Source organism: Ceratotherium simum, chromosome 27 (assembly GCF_057802395.1).
Source record: "Ceratotherium simum simum isolate JZ-2026a chromosome 27, ASM5780239v1, whole genome shotgun sequence".
NCBI lineage: Eukaryota > Metazoa > Chordata > Mammalia > Perissodactyla > Rhinocerotidae > Ceratotherium > Ceratotherium simum.
In genome coordinates, this window is record NC_141926.1 from 6,732,177 (window position 1) to 6,752,732 (window position 20,556).

General features: G+C 45.9%; 1 protein-coding gene across 1 annotated transcript in view; it reads right to left on the bottom strand.

Annotated features, from left to right (window-relative positions):
- IGSF5 (immunoglobulin superfamily member 5) overlaps nt 1-12,819 on the bottom strand; it is a 41,681-nt gene extending 28,862 nt beyond the window's left edge. The window contains exons 1-3 of the mRNA XM_087417820.1: nt 12,540-12,819; nt 8,885-8,962; nt 2,232-2,549 (exon numbers count right to left, since the gene is read on the bottom strand). Coding sequence (XP_087273946.1) covers nt 2,232-2,549; nt 8,885-8,942 — 376 coding nt within the window. The 5' untranslated portion in view covers nt 8,943-8,962; nt 12,540-12,819. The remainder of the gene's footprint in view (nt 1-2,231; nt 2,550-8,884; nt 8,963-12,539) is intronic.
- Nucleotides 12,820-20,556: the final 7,737 nt, after the last annotated feature.

Below are 20,556 nucleotides of genomic sequence, written 5' to 3' on the forward strand. Positions count from 1 at the left end.
TCTGTCCCCGCTCTATGGGTTCCTTCCACATGACCGTGGGGAAGACTTTAACTTCCCTAGATGCTTGTTCTTCCATCTGTATTAAAACCAAAAACTACAGTAATTACCAACATATAAAAATGCATGTTAGGGGTTTTGGGATAACTTTGTAGATTTATAGCTTTGGGAAAAGATGCTATAAAACCACATGGCTTTATGAATTGGATATGCCATCTGTCCAATATAGCAGTAATAAGTCATGCCTTTGACAGATGTTTCCTTCATCCAGGGATGCCCTCCTCCCCTCTTGCTTCCCCATTTTCCTATCATCTACAGACCTTTGAGGCACATCTCAAATGGCATGTTCTCCATGGAGTCATCCTTGAAGGCTTTGCTGATTCTCTCATCTCCCTTCCCAATTCGAGCCTGAGCTTGTCTCCCTCCCATTGCACTTGCCAGCATCTACGTTGCACCAGTATTATTCATGCACTTGCATCATCCACTCTTCCTGGAAGGTTCTTGAGGGCAGAACTGTGTCTCATTCTATTCATCTTTGAGTCCCCCTTAAATGCCCAACACGATGCGGGCTGCTATTGGGAATGCAGTAAATAACAGCAAATGACTATGTGGGAATTGCTAAGAGCCAAGTGCTGTTCTAAAGGCTTTGCATAATCCCACAATAGCTCTGTGATGAGGAAACTAGGGCACAAGGTCATTAAGTAACATGTCCAAGATCACACAGTTAGCCAGTGATAAAGCTGGAACTTGAACCTGGCAGATGGGCTCCCAAGTCTGCACCACTAACTACTAGACGACTCCGGCCCCTCAATTTCATGGGCAGTAAATTGACTCGGACAGGGCTTTGGAGTTTTCAAACCATCCTCAGACATGTTTTTATCTAATCCGCACAGTAAATCTGCGAGGTGGGCAGAGGACCCTTACCCCCACTATAAAGATAAAGAAATTGAGCCATCTCAGGGGTCACTAAGGTAGGTTACGGATGAAAGCAAAACCAGAATTCATATCTTTGATTCCTTTTCCTGTGTTCTTTCCTTTATACCACAAATTATTATAACAAGAATCTGGCCGTGCAAACTAGGCCAATAGTCCAGGTAGCGTCGTAAAATCACTTATTTAGAAAATATCATTGTGCCCCTAATTAAACCATGCAAAATTAAAGACACATCAAAGTAAAGACACGCCAATTTGGATAAACAAAAAAATGCAAGTAGAAATGGGTAGACATGTATCTCCACCAAATGTTATCAAATTTGATTTGATAGCAACGCAAAGACACACCAAATCTTTGGGAATTTCTCCTAGACAAGCAAATAAATAGATATAAGAAAAAATTTGAAAGACACAATGTGGTCTGTTATTAAAAATGCTGCCATAGAAATCAGGAGCTGGACAAGCTCTGATGCATCTAAATTGGAATAAATACATAAATAATTGGAGTAATTATATAAATAGTATGTAATTACATTTTTAAGGAATGCAAAGTGATTAAACTTTGATAAAGATGTTCTGAATCCTTGTAAAGCATTCTTTTATTTTTTTTTCACTATGTAGCATGATCTGAATTCATCACCTCAAAATTACCTTTGAAAATGAAAAATAAGTTATCCACTATTATAAATTTTGTTCACTCTTTTCTAAAGACTTGGTATGTTTAGTGAACACACATCTTTGACTACCAAGAACCACTAGGGGCAGGAAAGAGTAATATAGATTGAGGGGACTGAGCTGGAAAGAGGAAAAAGTTAAAACATGATTCAAAGTTGATAAATGATAAAAGAAATAGAGTCACATATATGAAAAACTAGAGAAAAGGCAATGATTGTCAATTCTCTCTAAATCAAATACAAGTCATTGCAACTGGCCCCAGAAGAATTCCAGGATGTACTTCCAGAAAAGCTATTAGGTTCTGAAATGGATTAGATGGGAAAGTGATAAAACCTGTCTTTAAGAGTCTTAATAAGAGAAAAAGGAAAAGAAAGAGGGAAGGATAAAGGGAAAGAAGGAGGAAGAAAGGAAGTAGAAAGAGACTCAGTGAGGAAGGGAAGAGAGAAATAAACACATAAAACAATAAATATTAGTCTGTTCAGAATAATTCTAAGCATGACACCAACTGAAAGTAGACCCCATATGTCATCTTACATGACATGAACTTCAGAAGGTTCCTTCCATTTCCCTGACATTTAACCTAATGGACTCCATATGCCCTGCTTCGGAGCCACCTGTATACACACCTATGACCGAGAGGAAGGCGGATGCATCCCGGTCACTGTTCTGGAGGCTGCATTTGATATGCCCCGCATCACTGAGTTGCACATCATGGATTATCATCTCAGAAACGAAGTTACCGCCCTCTTCATAACTCGCATTGGTAAAGCGGTCATTGGTGATGATGGGCTCCGTGGGCGTGATGCTCAGAACCACAGTACCATTCAGAGACCACATGATGAGCCTCCAGCCAGGCGAGACAGTGCAGTTGAAGCGAGCCTCTGAGCCCTTCAGCACCGTTGCATTCTTGGGACCTTCTATGATTTCATAGCTGGATCCAGAAGCTGGAAGACAACCAGTTTTTCAAGGTGATAAGTGAATGAATCTACATAAGTCACCTGTACAATTTAACCCTTCTTGTACCAGTTGTGACCCCTGGGTGACTGTCCAATGGCTCAGACTCCATGTGCTACTGGTACCAACAGCAGATCTCCCAGTAGATCAGGAGCGTCCAGTGGACAGGAAGCCACCCCCACCCCTGCTTTCCATTCCCCTCCCTTCAATCCACAGTACATGGCACTCCCAGCAGGATTGGGAGTGGAGGAAGCAATGCTCTGGAGGGATGTTACCTTAAGTATCTGACCCCAGCCTGGCCCAGAGAGCCACCACTAGCCCGGCTCTGTTAATTTAGGCGAGTTTTCCAGCCTCGTTATGAAATGAGAATTTTCCTCCCAGTGAAATGGGGAGGAAATCTGATTTCCACCTCTGTGGAAATCCAAAGGCTCAGAGGAGAAAGAAGGAAGTATCTTCTCTTCACAAAGAGGGTGAGGACCTCAGCATGCTGTGATCACAGCCCACTGCGTGCCCCTGCATCCTTAGAGCTCCCAAATGGGGTGTTTAGGACAGTGTCTGGGGCTGGAGGATGAACAAGGTTGAGACAGAAGCAATACAGCTGGAGAGAGATAAAAGTTGTATCATGAGTTTACCGTCATGGAGTAAAAGGAAACTCAGTCGCCAAGTCTCAAAAGGATGGTACTGTCATTGAGGCCACACCCCTCCTCCTAAGGACTTGAAGAGACACAGGTGGGGGAGATACAGAGAGAAGGAAATAGGTAGAAGGATGCAGGACAGTGGATCCCTTTCTGAGAACGCTCAAGGGATGCATTTGGTATCTCGGTAAAAAGTTTCACCACATCTAGTGTCAGGTTTAAAACTCCAACAGGCAGGCAACTGGTTCTAGACTGTAAGAACACAGACTCCAGAGTGAGGTTCCTGGCTCACTGGGCAAGTTTTCTCAACTTCTCTCCCTCAGCTGCAAAACAGGGATGCTAGTACCACAGTGAATTTTTTTTAGGAACCAAATGAGACGACGCATGTAAAGCCCTTACCATGACCCTCAAGCACTCAGTAAATAGTCACTATTACATGACCTGCAAGAAGGGATTGCATTGACCTGTAAGAAGGGATTGCGTGGACCTGTGAGTAGGGATTGCGTGGACCTGCAAGAAGGGATTGTGTCGACCTGCAAGAAGGGATTGTGTCGACCTACAAGATGAGCCAAGAAAATCATAGATTAAAATAAAACTGTTTCTTTCATGCCCTTCACAACTTTCAGCCTTCGCTCAGCAGATGCACTGTGACACTGGTTTTAACTGGAATGACAACTTCTGACTGGTCTTCCACATGGAGTGCACCAAAGGCTTTCCAGCCCATGTGAACTCAGTCATAATCACTTGAGATGGAGTGTGTTCTGCACCTGAAGAACTCAAGAAATCTTTTGGCCATTTAGGACTGATTTCTTATCACCCTAGAAGAGCAAATTGGCAGCCGGACTTTTCCTAGACTTTCCCATGTTTGTAATAACAATTCGAAGTAGCACTTGCAGAGCACTGGAACAGTCTTCAAGATCTCTTATTCTCACCTTTTTACCACCTGTGTTTTAATGATGAGGAAATGAAGACCAGCAACATCCCAGGACTTGTGATCACAGTGGTGAGCAGGGACCCAAACTCAGACCTTCCCACTCTGAATTTTCCCTCTTTCCCACTCTTTCCCCTCTGATCTCACTCAGAGTGTATAACAAAAAGACCCCCCGGCAGACCACACTCCTTGGTTTCTTCTCAGCCATGCCTGCCACATCAATAAGACTGCGATGGGTTCCTACTACCTTCTGGAGCTGTATGATCCCTGTGGGTGGACCAGGCAGCCTGGCGTAGACATTGGGTGCTCCCCGATAACTGCAGCTCCCTCCTTTCCTTCCAGTTTTATAAGGTCAAGTTGTAAGGCAGGTTCTAAAAGAATCTCATCACAACCCTGAAGGTTTCTGCAGAGGAACCACACCACTGGACACACATTAACACATTAACGCTTCACCTGAGTACCCAGAATGCATTGTCTACTGCAGGAACAGGTCAATGGAGAGAATGAACCACTGCACAGACAGGGCCCCAGAAACCAGGACTGGGCAGTGAGGCAGCCAGGGTCGAAGAGGGCACCCAAAGAGGTGGAATTGAGGGAAGGTCAGAATTAACTAAGACCAACCCTGAGTTTGGGTAAACACGCTCACTGTTCTTTGTTTTGTCTCTGGGCATGAGAGAAAAAGAGAGAAAGGGTGACTCTAAATAACAACTCACATTGGGTCATCTCCCCTACCCCTGGGTAAGTCGCTCAGTCCAAGGATCCCTCTGATCTTGGATTTTTAAAAAGGCAAAAAGCCTGAGGAAGGGAAGGCACAGCCACTGTGCCAACTTGGCTCTTTCCACGAGCCCTGAATTGCATCTTAAGAAAAAAGACAAAAGAAAAGAAATAGCCAAATCTACACCCCAAGGAAAGAAAGATGGGACGTGGTGTGCTTCATTCTCCATCCTGTGATAAGGACATTCTTCCCCGCTCCTGACTCAGGTCCACAGGAGTTCACTGGACAGAGCCCGGCGGGACTGGATGTGGGGAGTGCAGGGACTAGTGAGACCCAGGCTTGCCCTGCGAGGAGCTCAATCTACGCAACTCCTACAGAATAAGCAAAGCCATCTGAAATCGTGATTCCTTCACGGCCTTGTGTGAGGTAGAGAGATTATTTCACTCCTGAACACTGTTCACTCCAAGCCAGTCTTTAGATATCCTGCAGAATGCACGTGTGACCAAGAATACACGCAGGTGACACACCTTACTTTGCAGCTGGGGAGGTGAGAGGGAAGGAAGGAGGGACCTGTGTCAAATGGAAACTCTCCCAGTTTGAACTTGACCTTTAAATGAAACAGGAGGCACCAAATCCTAGGTACTAAATTCCCATGACAGCGTTGCCTGCGATCTCTGTTACCATCACAAGTAAACACCCGTCCAGCTCTGCCTGGTGACTCAGAAGCTGTACTTTCGGTAACGTGCGGTCCTGGAGTCTCCTTCCTCTCTCACCCATGTCCTATCAGCTTGGTGGCGGGTGTAACCCTGCCCTACACGGAACCAATACTGGAAAATTGTAAATAAGACCTTTAATCAAACAGGCAGATCCTCAGCACGAAACCTCCCTTCCCGCTTTGCTCTCCCTTTCACTTTGTAGAGCAAAGAGTCAAATCAGGGGCAGAGCTACAGGAAAGATCGGCGTCCCCCTCCTCCCAGGAACCTCCATCGGCCACCAGCTACGGTGGTCAGCCAACGCCAGGTCCTCCCTTGTAGGAGTTTATCCACTTGCAAGATTCTTACTCACACCAACACTCTCCAATTCCCCAAGCCATGTCTCCAGCCCCGCCCTCTTGCTTTCTCTCTTGCCCTATGGACCCTACTCCACCAGGCATCTCCGTGGAAACGGCTGGCTGCCACCCGGGATCAAGAAGCTTCTCTTCCTCTACTCCCTGCATCCCAACATCTGCAAAACTGAAATCCTTCATACCACAGCACGTCTGCCAGCCTCATGGCTCCCACCTGTCCTCCATAAATTGATCCTAAACAGAAGGACCATTCTTCTGTGATGGCTTTTTCTCGGCTCCCTGGAAGAGTAGCCGGTTGTCTCCCTGGCGTAGAGGACATGGCAGGTCTACACCAACCAACCCTCTGTTCTCCCATTCTGCTCTTCTCCAGCTTGCCTCACTGCACCATAGATCCCTCACCTTCCCCCATCTCTTACTTACCACTGGAAATGAACAGAAAAGCAGACAATTAAAAGTCAGAAGGAACAAAGGGAAATAAAGTGGAGAGCAATGGATGAGAACTGCCCTGGTGAGGCGGCTCTGAAGGAGAAAATGGGAGTCAAAACACATCGGGGGTTGGGACCGTCAGAAGGGAACTGAGAAGTGAGGGAGGGGCTCCCCAGGCAGGTCTGAGCTGCCTGCCGAGTCCTGCTGACCACCGCAGGAGGTGCCAGCGTCACCGCTCTGCCACCACCACCACCCAAAGCTGCTCTCCACGTGGCAGCCTGAGGCAGCTTCTCAACACACCATTGGGACCAGGTACCCTCCCCTGCCTCCCACCCCCACACCCCAGACTTTGTTTAAAATATTTCCATCATTTGGGATAAAGACCAGATAATCCTTAACAGTATCTTCAGAGCCTGCTTCATCTCACATCGACTTCCTTTCCAGCTTCATTGTGCCCTCAACTCTGCCCTCTGACCACCTGACCAACTTGAATGTATCAAACTCACCAACTCTTCTGGCCCCAGGGCCTTTCCACAGGCACTGACAACATGGTGTGCCAGTCTTGCTTACTCCCTAGCTCCTGGCCATGTCATCTTCTCCTCAGGGAGCCTCCCCAGACCATCATGTTTAGGTTAAACTATCCTATAACAGGCTTTCGAGTCAGTGACGCAATTGTCACAGTGGTGTTTTTATATAGATTTTTTTTTGTCAATTAAAGCCCGGTTCCCCTACTAGGTTTTAAGCTCTTTGTTAGCAAGGACTAGGCCTGGTTTTGCCCATCCCTGCATCCCAGTGCCTGCAAGTAAATGGCACATAACAGACCTTCAGTGACTGTTCACTGAGTGAATAAACTAGGTGGTCCAGTTCTATATAATCCGTTACACTGGGGGCCAAGTAAAGAGGAGACGGCAGGCTGGAGCCCTCTGGGTGCACATGGAGGTTGCCCTCAGCTACTCAAAGCCAAGTCTACAAACAGGGTGTCTTTACCCTAAGACTTTCCAAGAGGAAGCATCCGCAGGGCTCAGTCTTCTGCAATGGACCCCATCCCCGGGGGCTCTAGAATGAGCCCATAATACTCTCCCTTCCCAGAACAGCCGTCTCCAGGCCTCGACCAAAGCCATCCCTGCCTTCAAAACAGACTTTAGGAAAAATGTCTCAGAAAAACTATAGACCCAGATTTTGTCAGTTTCCCACTAAACCCCTGGAAAAGACTTTTGCAACCGTGGCTGAGACAGGCCCGTCTGGAGCCATCTCCCTAACACATGCACAGAGCGTGGTCTGCTCGCCCCACGATGAATCCCCAAGCTCTACACAAGTAGGGACCCTGCATCCCTGTCCGCCCTGTGAACAAATATTTCCAAGCACCTACTAATCGCTTAGCACTGCCTGCTATAAGGAGGGGCTTCTGAACATCTCTGCTGCCTCCAAATGCATTTTACCACCACAGCCTGGGACCCAGAGCCTTAACATGTAATACCCAAAACCAAAATTTTCTAAACAGTACTTACTGCATGTAACACCTCTGATAGTCCCTATTCTATTTTATTCCATTTTAATTGTTCAATGCTGTCATGGCCAGAGTTTCTTTAAAAAAAAAAACATTATCCAGCCATCTAAAATAGGGTTCATATGTAGAGAAAGTGCAAAATTTATCTATGCAGTTAGAAGTCAGGATCACGGTCACTTTGGGGGGAAAGGGATAGGGAGTGACTGAGAGGGAGCATTTGTGGAACGTTCTAGGCTCACTATTGACACAGGAAGGTATTCGGCTTGTGAACATGCATCGAGCTGTACCTTCAGGATCTGCACACTTGTCTGTGTGTGTATTATTCTTCAATACGATGCCTTAAAATCTCTGCAGTGAGGAATACAGGAGGAGGACCCGGAGGTTAAAATCTAGCCAGGAAAATGAGACAAACGCACCTGAAGCAATGAAATCTAGACGAGACACAGTGAAAGCAAAGCTGGGGGTCCAAACTCCAGTTACCTAAGGCCCCCGCGCCCGCCCACTCCTCCTCCTGATCAGGAGAGCCTGGCCTCGGACACCCTGGAGTCCACTCTAACTGACACCCTGGGAGGGTCTCACGACCCTCACACACAAGGGGCCCCTCACCCTGTCAATAAATGGACCTGGGATTATCATCCCAAAACTGCAAGGTCAGGAAAGCTTCCAGGAGGAGGTGATGCTGAGTTGGGCCTTCCTTGAAGACCGGATGGAAACAGAAGAGGAGAAAAACCAGGCAGGGGAGGGACATTTCCACGAGAGCGATGACATGTGGGAAAGTACTGAAGGCACGTTCCCAGGACGGCGAGGACCCCAACAAAGAGGCCTGGTGGGGTCAGATGCACCTGGAGGACCGACCCTGGACTTGAGGGGACGTGGCAGGAAATGGACCCCACTCAAAAGGGCACGGACGGAAGGGGACGCGGTGGAGAGTGCCTAAGGAAGACTCTCTGGAAGCCGTGTGTCCTGGCAGCCTCGTCTGGGGTTCCTTATTGCCCACTCCAAGTGGACGCCCAGGAACATCCCTCTGAGCCCCCGTGATCCTTACCTGCCAGCCCAGCCAGGACCACCAGCACGGCCAGGACGCCTTTGCAGCCGCTCTCCATCTCCGCATGTTCTTCCTCCCCTGGGAAACAAAGCCGCAGGTCACAGTGCATCAGTGATGGGCAGTTACCGTCAGAGCATGTGCAGCCCCCAGCAGCTCCCACGGTCCGCGGATGGATTAATCAGAGCTTCTCAGCGTGGTCAGTGGTACCAGCCTGACCTGGGAACTTGTTAGAAAAGCAAATTCTTGGACCCACCCCAGACCTGCTGGATCAGAAACTCCGGGGGGAGCCCAGTAATCTGCCTGAACAACTAAACAATCTTCCAATTCTGGTCCATGCCCAACTTTGAGAATCACTGTATTAAATGATCTTACTCCCAAGGCCATGTATAAATTATGAGATGCAGATGGTATACCGTTACCGCTGAATTACTGACCGAGGTGTCTGGGTGTGGGTTTCCTGCTATGCATTTCAATCATGATACTTTCATCACTGAGAAAAAAAAAAATCCTGCCCATAATGAGTTTACATTCTAAAGGGAAAACAGGCAACAAAATAAAGAAATAGATCATAAGCCTACTGGAAGATGGCAAGAGGTATGGAGAAAAATAGAATAGGGAGGAGTGTGTGTCAGGGGCCGTGTGCATGGGGTGGGCTGGCTATCACTTCAAATAGGGAGGGCAGAGAAAGGCTCCCTGAGAAGGTGCTCCATGAACAGTGAAGGAAGTGAGGTGACAGCCACGTGGCTATCTGCAGAAGAGCTTTCCAGGCAGAGGAACAGCAGGTGCAAAGGCCCTGGGGTGAGACTGTGCCTGGAGTGTTGGAGGAACTGCAGAGAGGGCTTTGGGGCTGGGGCAGAGTGTGGGGTGAGAGGAAGGGGGAGAGATCAGGGTAGATGGAGGAAGGCCTTACTGGCCCCTCAGCAGCACACAGGGATAGTGTCATGTAGGCCTCTTGGCCCTTCCTTCCAAAACATTTGTTCTTTGATAACCCTCCTGCTCACCCTCCATCTCTGCATTTTTTCTTTTTTTTTGTGAGGAAGATCAGCCCTGAGCTAACATCCATGCCAATCCTCCTCTTTTTGCTGGAAGACTGGCCCTGGGCTAACATCTGTGCCCATCTTCCTCCACTTTATATAGGACCCCCGCCACAGCATGGCCTGACAAGCCGTGAGTCCGTGTACACCCGTGATCCAAACCTGGGCCACCAGCAGCGGAGCGTGCGCACTTAACACTACACCATGGGGCCGGCCCCTCTGCATTTTTTCTTTTTATTTTTTCCTTCCCCCCTGGGACAGGCCTGTCCAAGGCAGTCACCAGCACTGCTCGGTCTGGCTGGAGGACTTAGAGTTAAATCACCCACTGAACTTATGGGGAATTGTCTGCAAAGACAACCGCTCCTGAGCCTCAGGGAAGGGTCTCTTTATTTCAAACATTCCTCAACACCGCTGACCTGTGGAACACAGTGAGTGGAGAGCGGTTTTCGCTTTCGCTTTGGAGTCGTGCAGATTTGACAGCCCTGCTGGGGGGATCCACCTCGTCCCTCCCAAATTTGGGGTGCTAGGTTCCATCAGGGACCCGTGTGGGATTTTGTAATGAGTGGACACACTCATCCAGGGCTCCGGTCTCCTTTACTCTCTCACAGACCGTGGGAGGCAGACCCCACAGCAGCCCACAAGCAGAAATACAAAATCTGAAGTAGGCGCAGGTAGATAACCTCCACACCTCAGTCCAGGAAACACCCTCCTACAAGCTGCTGAGTAAAACAGAGGTAGTGTGAAGGATCACATGGGCTCAGGCCCGTGACCCACACTATTACTGGGTATTCACAGGGCCTGAGAAGGAACATGGGGCTTCCATCCCCTCGTTTCTCTCATATCTTTGGAAAGCAGAATTCAGCATGTGCGCTGAACTATAACCACTCGTGTGCGGTACTGTGAGGTTCAAAGCATCTGTGCTGCGGTGCATTCTGTCGTGGAACCCTGCCCCTTGCAATGATCTAAAACAGACCCTGCGAATCCCTGAACATATGCCTTAATAGCAAGTGTACAGTAGCTGTACACAAACCGGACTGAAATCACGGCCTTCCGAGATTGATTCAAGATCCCGAATTACGAAGAGCCAAATAAATCATTTACTAATTTTAAGGTTCAGTGAACACAACTTGACAAGTCAGTTGCTTTACCAGTCACCTGGAATGCAAGATCCAAGCACAGGATGAAGGAGAAATGGAGCCATCGAGTGATAAAAGGTTACACCTCTTACTAAATCAATAAATGCAAAGCGTGGACTGGGCATTATTGAAACCGTGGCAACAGCTTAGAGTCCACTAGGAAATACTTCTAGTCGCTGATAAGCAAGGGAGGCAGGCTGCAGACAAAGAACAGATGACCTAACGGTCAAATGCTCCATTCTGCCCCTTCCTCACACACCATCCTCCCCTATTGTCTGTATGAGAGAATGAACGACTCCATTTCTAATGGGCCCAGCAGAACTCACAGGCGGGCAGCATAGGAACCCAGTTGTAAGGTTACTACAGACGTGGATTTGTGCGGGGATGGTATGTGAAGGGTGTGTGCAGGGAGGAACTTCATAAGGTTGATTTCAAGTTTCAACTCAAATCAGGCAAGTCGCTTTAATTGAATGCTGGGTAATTTGCAAGCTAATATCTCTATGCAGTAGTTGGATGTGTCTTTGAGGTTTACCTTCTTGTTCCTTCATTATGGAAGACTTGCATTAGCTACTTTTAGTGGAAAAACTGTGAAGTCTTCTTAAAATCTTAAATCTTATGAAATAGACAGGATTTTAACCCTCAACCAATTCCTTCCTGCCCTAACAAGGCAAAAAAAACTCAGACTGTCCATCTGGACCCACCAAGCTAGTCATCATAGGAAGAAAACTGCTGAACTTGATCATCTCACTTAATTACCACGCACACAAACCCTTCCCTGGGGGTTCTGAGGAATAGCTGGATATCATAAAACCCAAAGGTGTGTGCCAACGTCCTGTTTTAGGCAACAGCACGAGAACCAAACTCTAAAAGAAAGGAGGCAAGTGCTTCTCAGGGTTAGTGAGAATTAGCGGCAACAACATCCACTCCACGGGCTTGCTGCAGACCTGCAGGCCTAATGGACAGGCCCCAGCGCTCTCCTCCACTCCTGAACCCCAGCTCTGTGCACCCTTACAACAGGAGGTGCCTCGGCAAGGCCTGCGACTGAGGGCCAACTCAGCACTTCCAGAGACGTCAGAGCCAGTCTCCTGTCCTTCTCATTAGGGGGGAGAAGAATGGCATTTCAAAATCTGTCCGACGAACAACATGAGTCACAGGAATATTCCAGCATTTGAACCCTGATCTCCCATACTCCAGCGGAGTCTCGGCTCTCAGCGCATCCCCAAGAACAGCTCCCCATGAAAGGGACACTCGCTAGATCAGAGATCGTCTCGAATTCCTACACGCTCAGAGCAGCCAGCTCTTTTAATCTTTAACTTCTTGGAAGTTGGGAAACAAAGAATATGTGTTTGATCGTCCAACACTTTCCCTGGGAGACAGCTGATGGCCTCCGGGGGCCTGGTCCCCTGCTCCTTGGGAGGAGACCTGGTCCCAGTGAAGAAACCCACCAGACAAACCCCGCCGGGAGGCACACCCAGGAGCTCTCACCTCACTCAGGCAGGGAAATCTCTTCAGGACATCAGCGAAGGTTCTCGTTCCCAAAAGGCTTCCTGGCCTCTGTCCTGTCTCCACACAAACGCAGGAGCAAATCTGTCTGGCCACCAGAGAATCTCGGCCTGTCCTCACCAGCTAACAGGAAGTGCCTCCCAAATGCTTCTGTCACGTCACAGGCCAGGCTATAAACCCAGAGGTGGCCTCCACCTGCCACAGGCTCCTCGCCCCGGAAGGTGTGGGTGCCCCAGGGCGGCACATTTCCTGTTAATCATTAGCCAGCCCCGACCAGCAGCAGGACGGAAGTCCGGCCTGGGCTGAGACTGCCAAGGCCGCGGGGCCAAGGCTGTCCTCCTACTCGGCCTGCCCTCCCTGTTCCTCCTCTGAGCCTTTCTCGAGTCCCACAGAGCCAAGACCAGAATGGGTCCCAAGCTGGCCTGCTGGTCGTCTTCCACCAACTGGAGGCTGGCAGCTCCTTCCTGCCCGTGGGCGGCAGCCTGGCCAACCCTGCTCCTTCCTGGCCTCTGACACAGATCCCAGCGGCCGGTGAAGCCGGTTCCTTCTCCCAGCCAGGCGCCTCCACATCCACAAGAATGGGTTCTTTTGTGAAAGAAAAAAAAAAGGCCGAAGGGTGAAGTCCTCTGGAACGCGGCCACCTTGAGGAGTGAAGCGGTTTCCTGTGGCGTATTTGCACCAGAACTGTTGAGAGGTTTTCTGCAGCCCTCCCACACCCCACCCCAGTGCCTCAGAACAAAGGGACTTGGTTTTTCAGAGCACCGTGACAATTGCTGGAAAGACCATCTCCCAAAATCCTGATGCGCGGCACCGTTATTAAACTGTCTGCTCTCGTGCAGTTCTTTTTGAATGTCTGGCTTGTCTCCTTCAGTACGTTTTAATCTTGTCAGGGGACTCAGGGTCAAGGGTGTCTGCACAGGATAGGCACAAACACAAGGTGTGGGTCAGACATTTAGAGTAAGACCCTGAAGTAAATAAATAGGGGAAAATGCTGTGCCTTCCAGTTGAAGGGGATCAGAATATGCCACCCCAAAAATATGTCAGTTTGGCATAAAAGTTATTTTAAGCTGAAGACATTTGAGACTCAACAGATGCAAAAAAGCCTTCTCAGAGCTTCCCTTTTCTCACTAAAAGCAGCAAGTTCTGGGAAATAAGGCTGCCATAAATTCCTCTTCAGGGTGGATCTACCCCCAGAAGGGAGAACGTAAATAACGTACTCCAAATCCCTTCCCCAAGAGAGTCTATGACCCAGAATAAGATGGAAAGACCACTCATACCTGTATAGACAAACATTATCACCAACTTTCTTATCTCTCATTCGTTCTTCTAAAAATCTATTTGTCTTTCCTAAATAAACCTATTTGTTCTCCCCTCTTCCATTTCCCCTACTAAGTTAGGTATGTAAGCCTTTAACTCCAGCCATTTAATGACCCTGCTACTTCCTTTGTTGGTTCCATATGCGTGCAGAATAAACCTTTTCTCCTGTTAAACTGTCTTTTGTCAGTTTAATTCACAGTCCCCAAACACTGAACCCAAAAGGGTAGAGGAAAAGTTTTTTTTTTTCCTTCTCCTACAAGGCCCTGTGCTAGGAGCTGGTCAGAAAAACAGTGAGCAAAACAGATAGACTCACAGAGTTAACATATTAATCAAATAATCTAACAAATATACACAGGATCATACCACCTTATTCAAGCGCTGTGTCCCTGATGGCCTAGCATAATTCAAAACTCAAATAATTGCAGAACAACGAACCACAGAAATAAAAATCTAAGGTGCATATAGCTCATTTTGGCCCTGATGAGCTTTTTTATTTTCTCAGCTTCAGTCCTAATATTTAGACTATCAGTCATCACTGGGAATCATGAGAACTGGCCTTCAGAGCACAGTATCACAGCTGACTTTCCTCATCAAGATTTCCAGCCCCAGCCTTAGCCTCAGCACTGCTACTGGAGAATATTGTTACAGCTTTGAGAAAATTTTAAGTTCTCATAACAACGAGTGTGTAAGGAAGGAAAAAAAATTTTTCTCTACCCTTTTCAGTTCTGTGCCTGAGGGCCTGGAAATTAAATTGACAAAAGAGAGATTAAACAAGAGCTTATTAACACGTGCAGCACACGTACCTGCAGGGGAAACACAGTGATGAGTAACTCAAAGAAGTGATTAGGACTCAGGCTTAGATAGAATCTTAACAAGACAATAAATTCATAGAGAAGTGACAAGACGAAGAAAAAGGAGTTTAGGTTTTGAGGGGCAGCAAACTGTGGGCAGGTGAATATATAGGGGAGACTAATGGAAGATAAGGGTTGCTTTTGGTAAAGTTCATTATGTAGATTCTGATAAGAGTGTCCAGTGACTAAGACCATTTTGCCCTTCCTGATACAAGAGAGGGGAGGGCAGGGAGTTTGTTTGGTGCCTGCTCTATCATCTTCAGTTTAAAATAATCCTTCTGCCAAAGTGGCATATTTTGGAGTGGCATATTCGGGCCCCCTACAAGTGCCATAACAAAATGCATATATATAACAATAATAACCACTCTCAGAAGGTCTGTAGCAAGTGGAGGGCCCCCACTGCCAACCCTGGGCCTGGGCTTCTCCTGTCCACCAGCTCCTGAGCAGCTGCCCCTGGGACCAGAGTGAAAACACGATTTACAAGTCATTGGAAATGCAGCTCTGAAACTGTGTGATCCTGAGGAACATTTTTTTTTTTTTTTCGAAATTTGGGAGGTTTGCATTATTTCAAAGTTTGAGCATAAAGAGAGATTTTACTAATATTTTTAGCCTAAGCTATTTTAAAATCACAAAGTTCAGATTTACATAAAACATATTCACACTGTGATTCAAATTGCAGTAAAGTCTCTGAAGGAAGTTTTGATGAAGGGGGCGGGGTTCTCCAAGGAAACTGGGTTTGGGCTCAGCTGGTGGGTGGGCAGTTAGGAGTTAACCAGGTAGGAAGGTGGAGGGGCCGGGAGGACCACCCTCTGGGGCAGGGGGAACAATGTGCGTCTAGGCCTGGGGGCAGGTGGCAGGAAGCCTGGTTCACCAGAGAAGTTAAAGAGGCTCATGGGAACCGATGCAGAGGGCTGGGAGGCAGAGGGGGCTTAGATGGGCAGGGTCCAGCCCAAAGGTACAGTCAGAAGTTTAGTTTTTATCTTCAAATATAAAAAGGAATATCAGGAAAGCAGTGAAAAAATTTGAAATAGACTAAGAAGGTTACCGAATTATCTGATAATAGGGCCTGAGCTGTCTTTGAACGACTTAAAACGCTAGTTCATGATGGTTAACTTTATGTGTCAACTTGACTGGGCCACAGGATGCCCAGATATCCAGTTAAACACTATTTCTGGGTGTGTCTGTGAGGATGTCTCTAGAAGATGTTAGCATTTGAATCGATTGGTAGACTGAGTAAAGCAGATCGCCCTCCCTAATGTGGGTGGGCCTCATCTAATCTGTTGAGGGCTTGAATAGAACAAAAAGGTAGAGGAGGGGCAGATTCTCTCTCTCTCAGCCTGGCTGTTTACCTAAACATTGGTCTTCTGCCCTCAGACAATGGCAGTCCTGGTTCTCAAGCCTTTGGACTCAAACTGGAATTTATACCATCAGCCCTTCCCTTCTCAGGGCTTCAAACTTGTACTGGAACTACACCACCAGTTTTCCTGGGTCTCTACCTTGCAGAAGGTAGATCATGGGACTTCTCAGCCTCCATAATCACATAAGCCAATTTCTCATAATAAATACATACATATATATATATAGGTTCTCTTTCTCTGGAGAACCCTGACTAATACAGAGTTGTAAGAAACTGAGAGTAATACAAATGATTCTAGTATACAGAGATGCAAATGAACTTTGGTGAGGATGCAGTTGATTTTTGCCCTGCAGATTTTGACCAGTTTTGCATCTATTTGTACAGTCAATGTAGGGGATATGTTCTGAGAAATGCATCCTTAGGCGATTCTGTCATTGTGTGAATATCATAGGGTGTACTTACACAAACCCAGATGGTATGGCCCACTACACACCTAGGTTACATGATACTAATCTTATGGGACCACCATGGTATATGGGGTGGCTCGTCATTGACCAAAACATCGTTATGCAGCACATGACTGTAAATGTTTCAGCATTCACGATGGCTTATATATGTGTGTTCTTTGAATTCTTCATTGAATCTGTTGTAACATCTCACTGGTTCCCTCAACTAATTAAAGAGTTAAATAAGATCTTGGACATATGTACCTTTTGGATTTGTATGAGAGCCATGATTTTCAATCCTTTCACAGGAGCCCTTTGAGGAATTTAAATATACAAGTAGCATGATCTCTAGAATATTTAGAAAATATTAAAATATAAAGTAGGTTAACTCATATAAGAGGGCCCACATTTAACTGTTTTTCACCTACAGAAATAGCGATTTCATATTAGGCTCAACCTAATATAAAGAAGAAAATAAAAGCCATCTGTGTTCTCAATATCACCCATAGATAAGCATTATGAATTTTTAATGAGTAGCTTCTATTATTTTCCTTATTACAAAAGTGATACATATTCACTATGGAAAAATTAGAAAACGCAGGGAAGCAAAAAGGAGGAAAATTTGGGGGCCGGTCCCATGGCCTAGTGGTTAAGTTCAGCACACTCCGCTTCGGTACCCCGGGTGCGGATCCCAGGCATGGACCTACACCACTCGTCAGCAGCCATGCTGTGGCAGCAACCCATATACAAAATAGAGAAAGACTGGTACAGATATTAGCTCAGGCAGAATCTTCGTCAAGCAAAAAGAGGAAGATTGGCAACAGATGTTATCTCAGGGGGAATCTTCCTCACACACACAAAAAATGGTGGAAAATTTTAAAACAGATTGCTCTTAAGACCACCACACAGAGACAAGCACTGCTAACATCATGGCAAGTATCTGCTAAAAAATGTTCATACTAGGGACCGGCCCTGTAACTTAGCGGTTAAGTGCACACGCTCCGCTACTGGCGGCCCGGGTTTGGATCCCGGGTGCACACCGACACACCGCTTGTCCGGCCATGCTGAGGTGGAATCCCACATACAGCAACTAGAAGGATGTGCAACTATGACGTAGAACTATCTACTGGGGCTTTGGGGAGAAAAAGGGGGAAAAAAGGAGGAGGATTGGCAATAGATGTTAGCTCACGGCTGGTCTTCCCCAGCAAAAAGAGGAGGATTGGCATGGATGTTAGCTCAGGGCTGATCTTCCTCACAAAAAAAAAAAACGTTCATACCGTACCTGCTGTTTAGTAACTAGATTTCATTTACTTAATATACTACAAACCTCTGCCCCCAATTAGGAAATACATTATTTTTAATGACTAAACATAGTTCGATCAACTGAAGGTCGCATCACTTACCTTCACCTGTTCCTACTGTTGGGCTTCACATCGCTTGAGGTGGTGAGCACCATCACAGCTGGGTCAGAGAGTATACGCCTAATGATTTCCTTAGGATCAATTCCAAAAAATGTAGTTGCTATTATGGAGACAGTAAACAGATCCGTGATTGCTGGGGGGAGGGATAAATAGTCAGAGAAGAGAGGATTTTTAGGGCAGTAAAACTACTCTGTGTGATACCGCAATGGTGGATACATGTCATTATACACTTGTCGAAAACTTTAGAATGCACAGCACCAAGAGGGAACCCTAAGATCAACTATGGACATTGGGTGATGATGATGTGTCAACGTAGGCTCATCAATTGTAACAAATGTACCACTCTGGTGGGGGATGTTGATAATGGGAGAGGCTATGCCTGTGGGGGAACAGAGGGCATATGGGAAATCTCTGTACCTTCTGCTCAGTTTTGCTGTGAACCCAAAACTGCTCTAAGAAATAAAGCCTATTTTTTTTAAAAAAAAATGCAATTGCTGGGTCAGAAGACATGCACACTGTAAGAAGTCTGAAATATCCTGGATTCCCAAAAATCTCTCCAAGATAGTTATATCGCCCCTAGCAGCTAACAACCAATGTGATCAACACCATCCACTATTTTGATTGTTGACAATTTGAATGGCAAAAAATAAAAAAATTCATTACTGTTTCAGTTATAAAAGGAATGTGTTGTCAATGTGGAAAACTCATAAAAATTCACAGAGGTCATTAAGCAGAATCCAGAACCTTGCCACCCAGGGAGACCCCTATAAAGTGTTTGTCATAAAACCTTCCAATCCCTTATGTATGTGTACGTACATCTACGTGTCTATGAACGTGTATGTCTGTATGTCATGTATAATTTTTAACTTTTTATTGAAGTATTATATATAATTTTATACCCGAGATCTGCATTTTTTCACTTAACCCACTATACAGGGTTGAATAGTGTCCCCAAAAATTCAAGTCTACCCAAAACCTGAGAACGTGACCTTATTTGGAAATAGGGTCACTGTAGATGTAATTAGCTAAATAGAGGTGAGGTCATACTAGATTATGGAAGGCCCTAATCCACCATGACTGGTGTCCTTATAAGAAGAGAGAATTTGAACACAGAGAGAAGATTACATGAAGACACACAGGGATAAGGCCGTGTGACCACAGAGGCAGAGATTGGAAAGACGCATCTGTAAGCCAAGAAACACCAAGAATTGCTGGCAACCCCCAGAAGCTGAAAGACGCAAGGAAGGATTCCCCCTCAGGCCCTTCAGAGGGAGCATGGCCCTGCCGACACCTTGATTTCAGACTCCTACCCTCCAGAACTGGAGAGAATAAATGTGTGTTGTTTCAAGGCACCTAATTTGTGGTACTTTGTAACAATAGCCCTAGGAAACCAATACACCCACTTAATCAAATGGCCTAAATGTGTTTCCATAAATGTATATATTCTTACAAAATAATTTTAAGTGGCTAAAAAGTGTTATGTTTTATGGATGTACCATCATTTATTTAAAGAATTCTTTGTTATTAAACATTAAATTACATCTATATTTCAGCTACTAGAAATCTTTTCCTTGAACCACCATATATAGTTTCACATATTATATAGTTAAATATAATGTTGTCTGTGCAAGTTTATATCCTTTTCAGTTTAACACTATATTATAAGCATTGTTCCATATCATTAAAAACCATTCATGAACATTGTTTTAATGGCTTCATAATAATATGCTGCAGTATGATACATAACATCATATCATTATAAGTATATCATAGTGGCTGTAAGAACACCCATGTGGTTAAACATTATGTTGTTTCTAGCTTTTCAATATTGCAAATAATACTGAGATGAGTGTATTTATGTATATAGAAGGTTGGGGGTTTTTTTTCTTTTATTTTGCATTTGGTACTGTATCTTACAGTAGGCTCTTTTAATTAGAATCATAAGTCAAAACACTAATCACTTTAAAATTATGAATAGTTAAATTAGTTTCCAGAACTATGCTGACTTACGATCCCACATTCAGTGGCTGAGATGACTTATTTCACCGCACCGTCAACAGCATTAAATATTGTCATTTTTGTGAGTGTGGTTGACTGGGGTACAAAGTTAATAAATCCCTCTTTAAGTAGGAATTTGCAAAATACTCTCTGTCCACTACACACTTTAATTCACAAAATCCTAGGGGGAAAATCGACTAGGACAACATGTTCTTAAAGTTGCAAGGGCCATTTCTCCTCCTTGTGTAGGAATGCCTTTAACAGCTTTATTGAAGTTATCTTTAATATCAACCATATCATTAGAGACATAATTAGCAATTTTGGCCCAGGGCAAACAGCAGAAATTTCACCCTCTATTTAAACCAACCCAAAACTTAGTGGCTTAAAATAAGAACAATCATTTATTTTGCCATCTGGGCAGCGCTCAGCGGAGATGGCCTGTCCTGCTCCGTAGTGTCAGCTGGAGCAGATCCTGGCACTCGAGGACCCACCTCCAAGACGGCTCATTCACAAGGCTGCAAAGTTGGCCCGGGTGTGGCTGTGCTGAGGGTCTGCATTCCTCTCCACGTGGAACTCCCTGTGGGACTGCCTGGGCTTCCTCACAGCAGG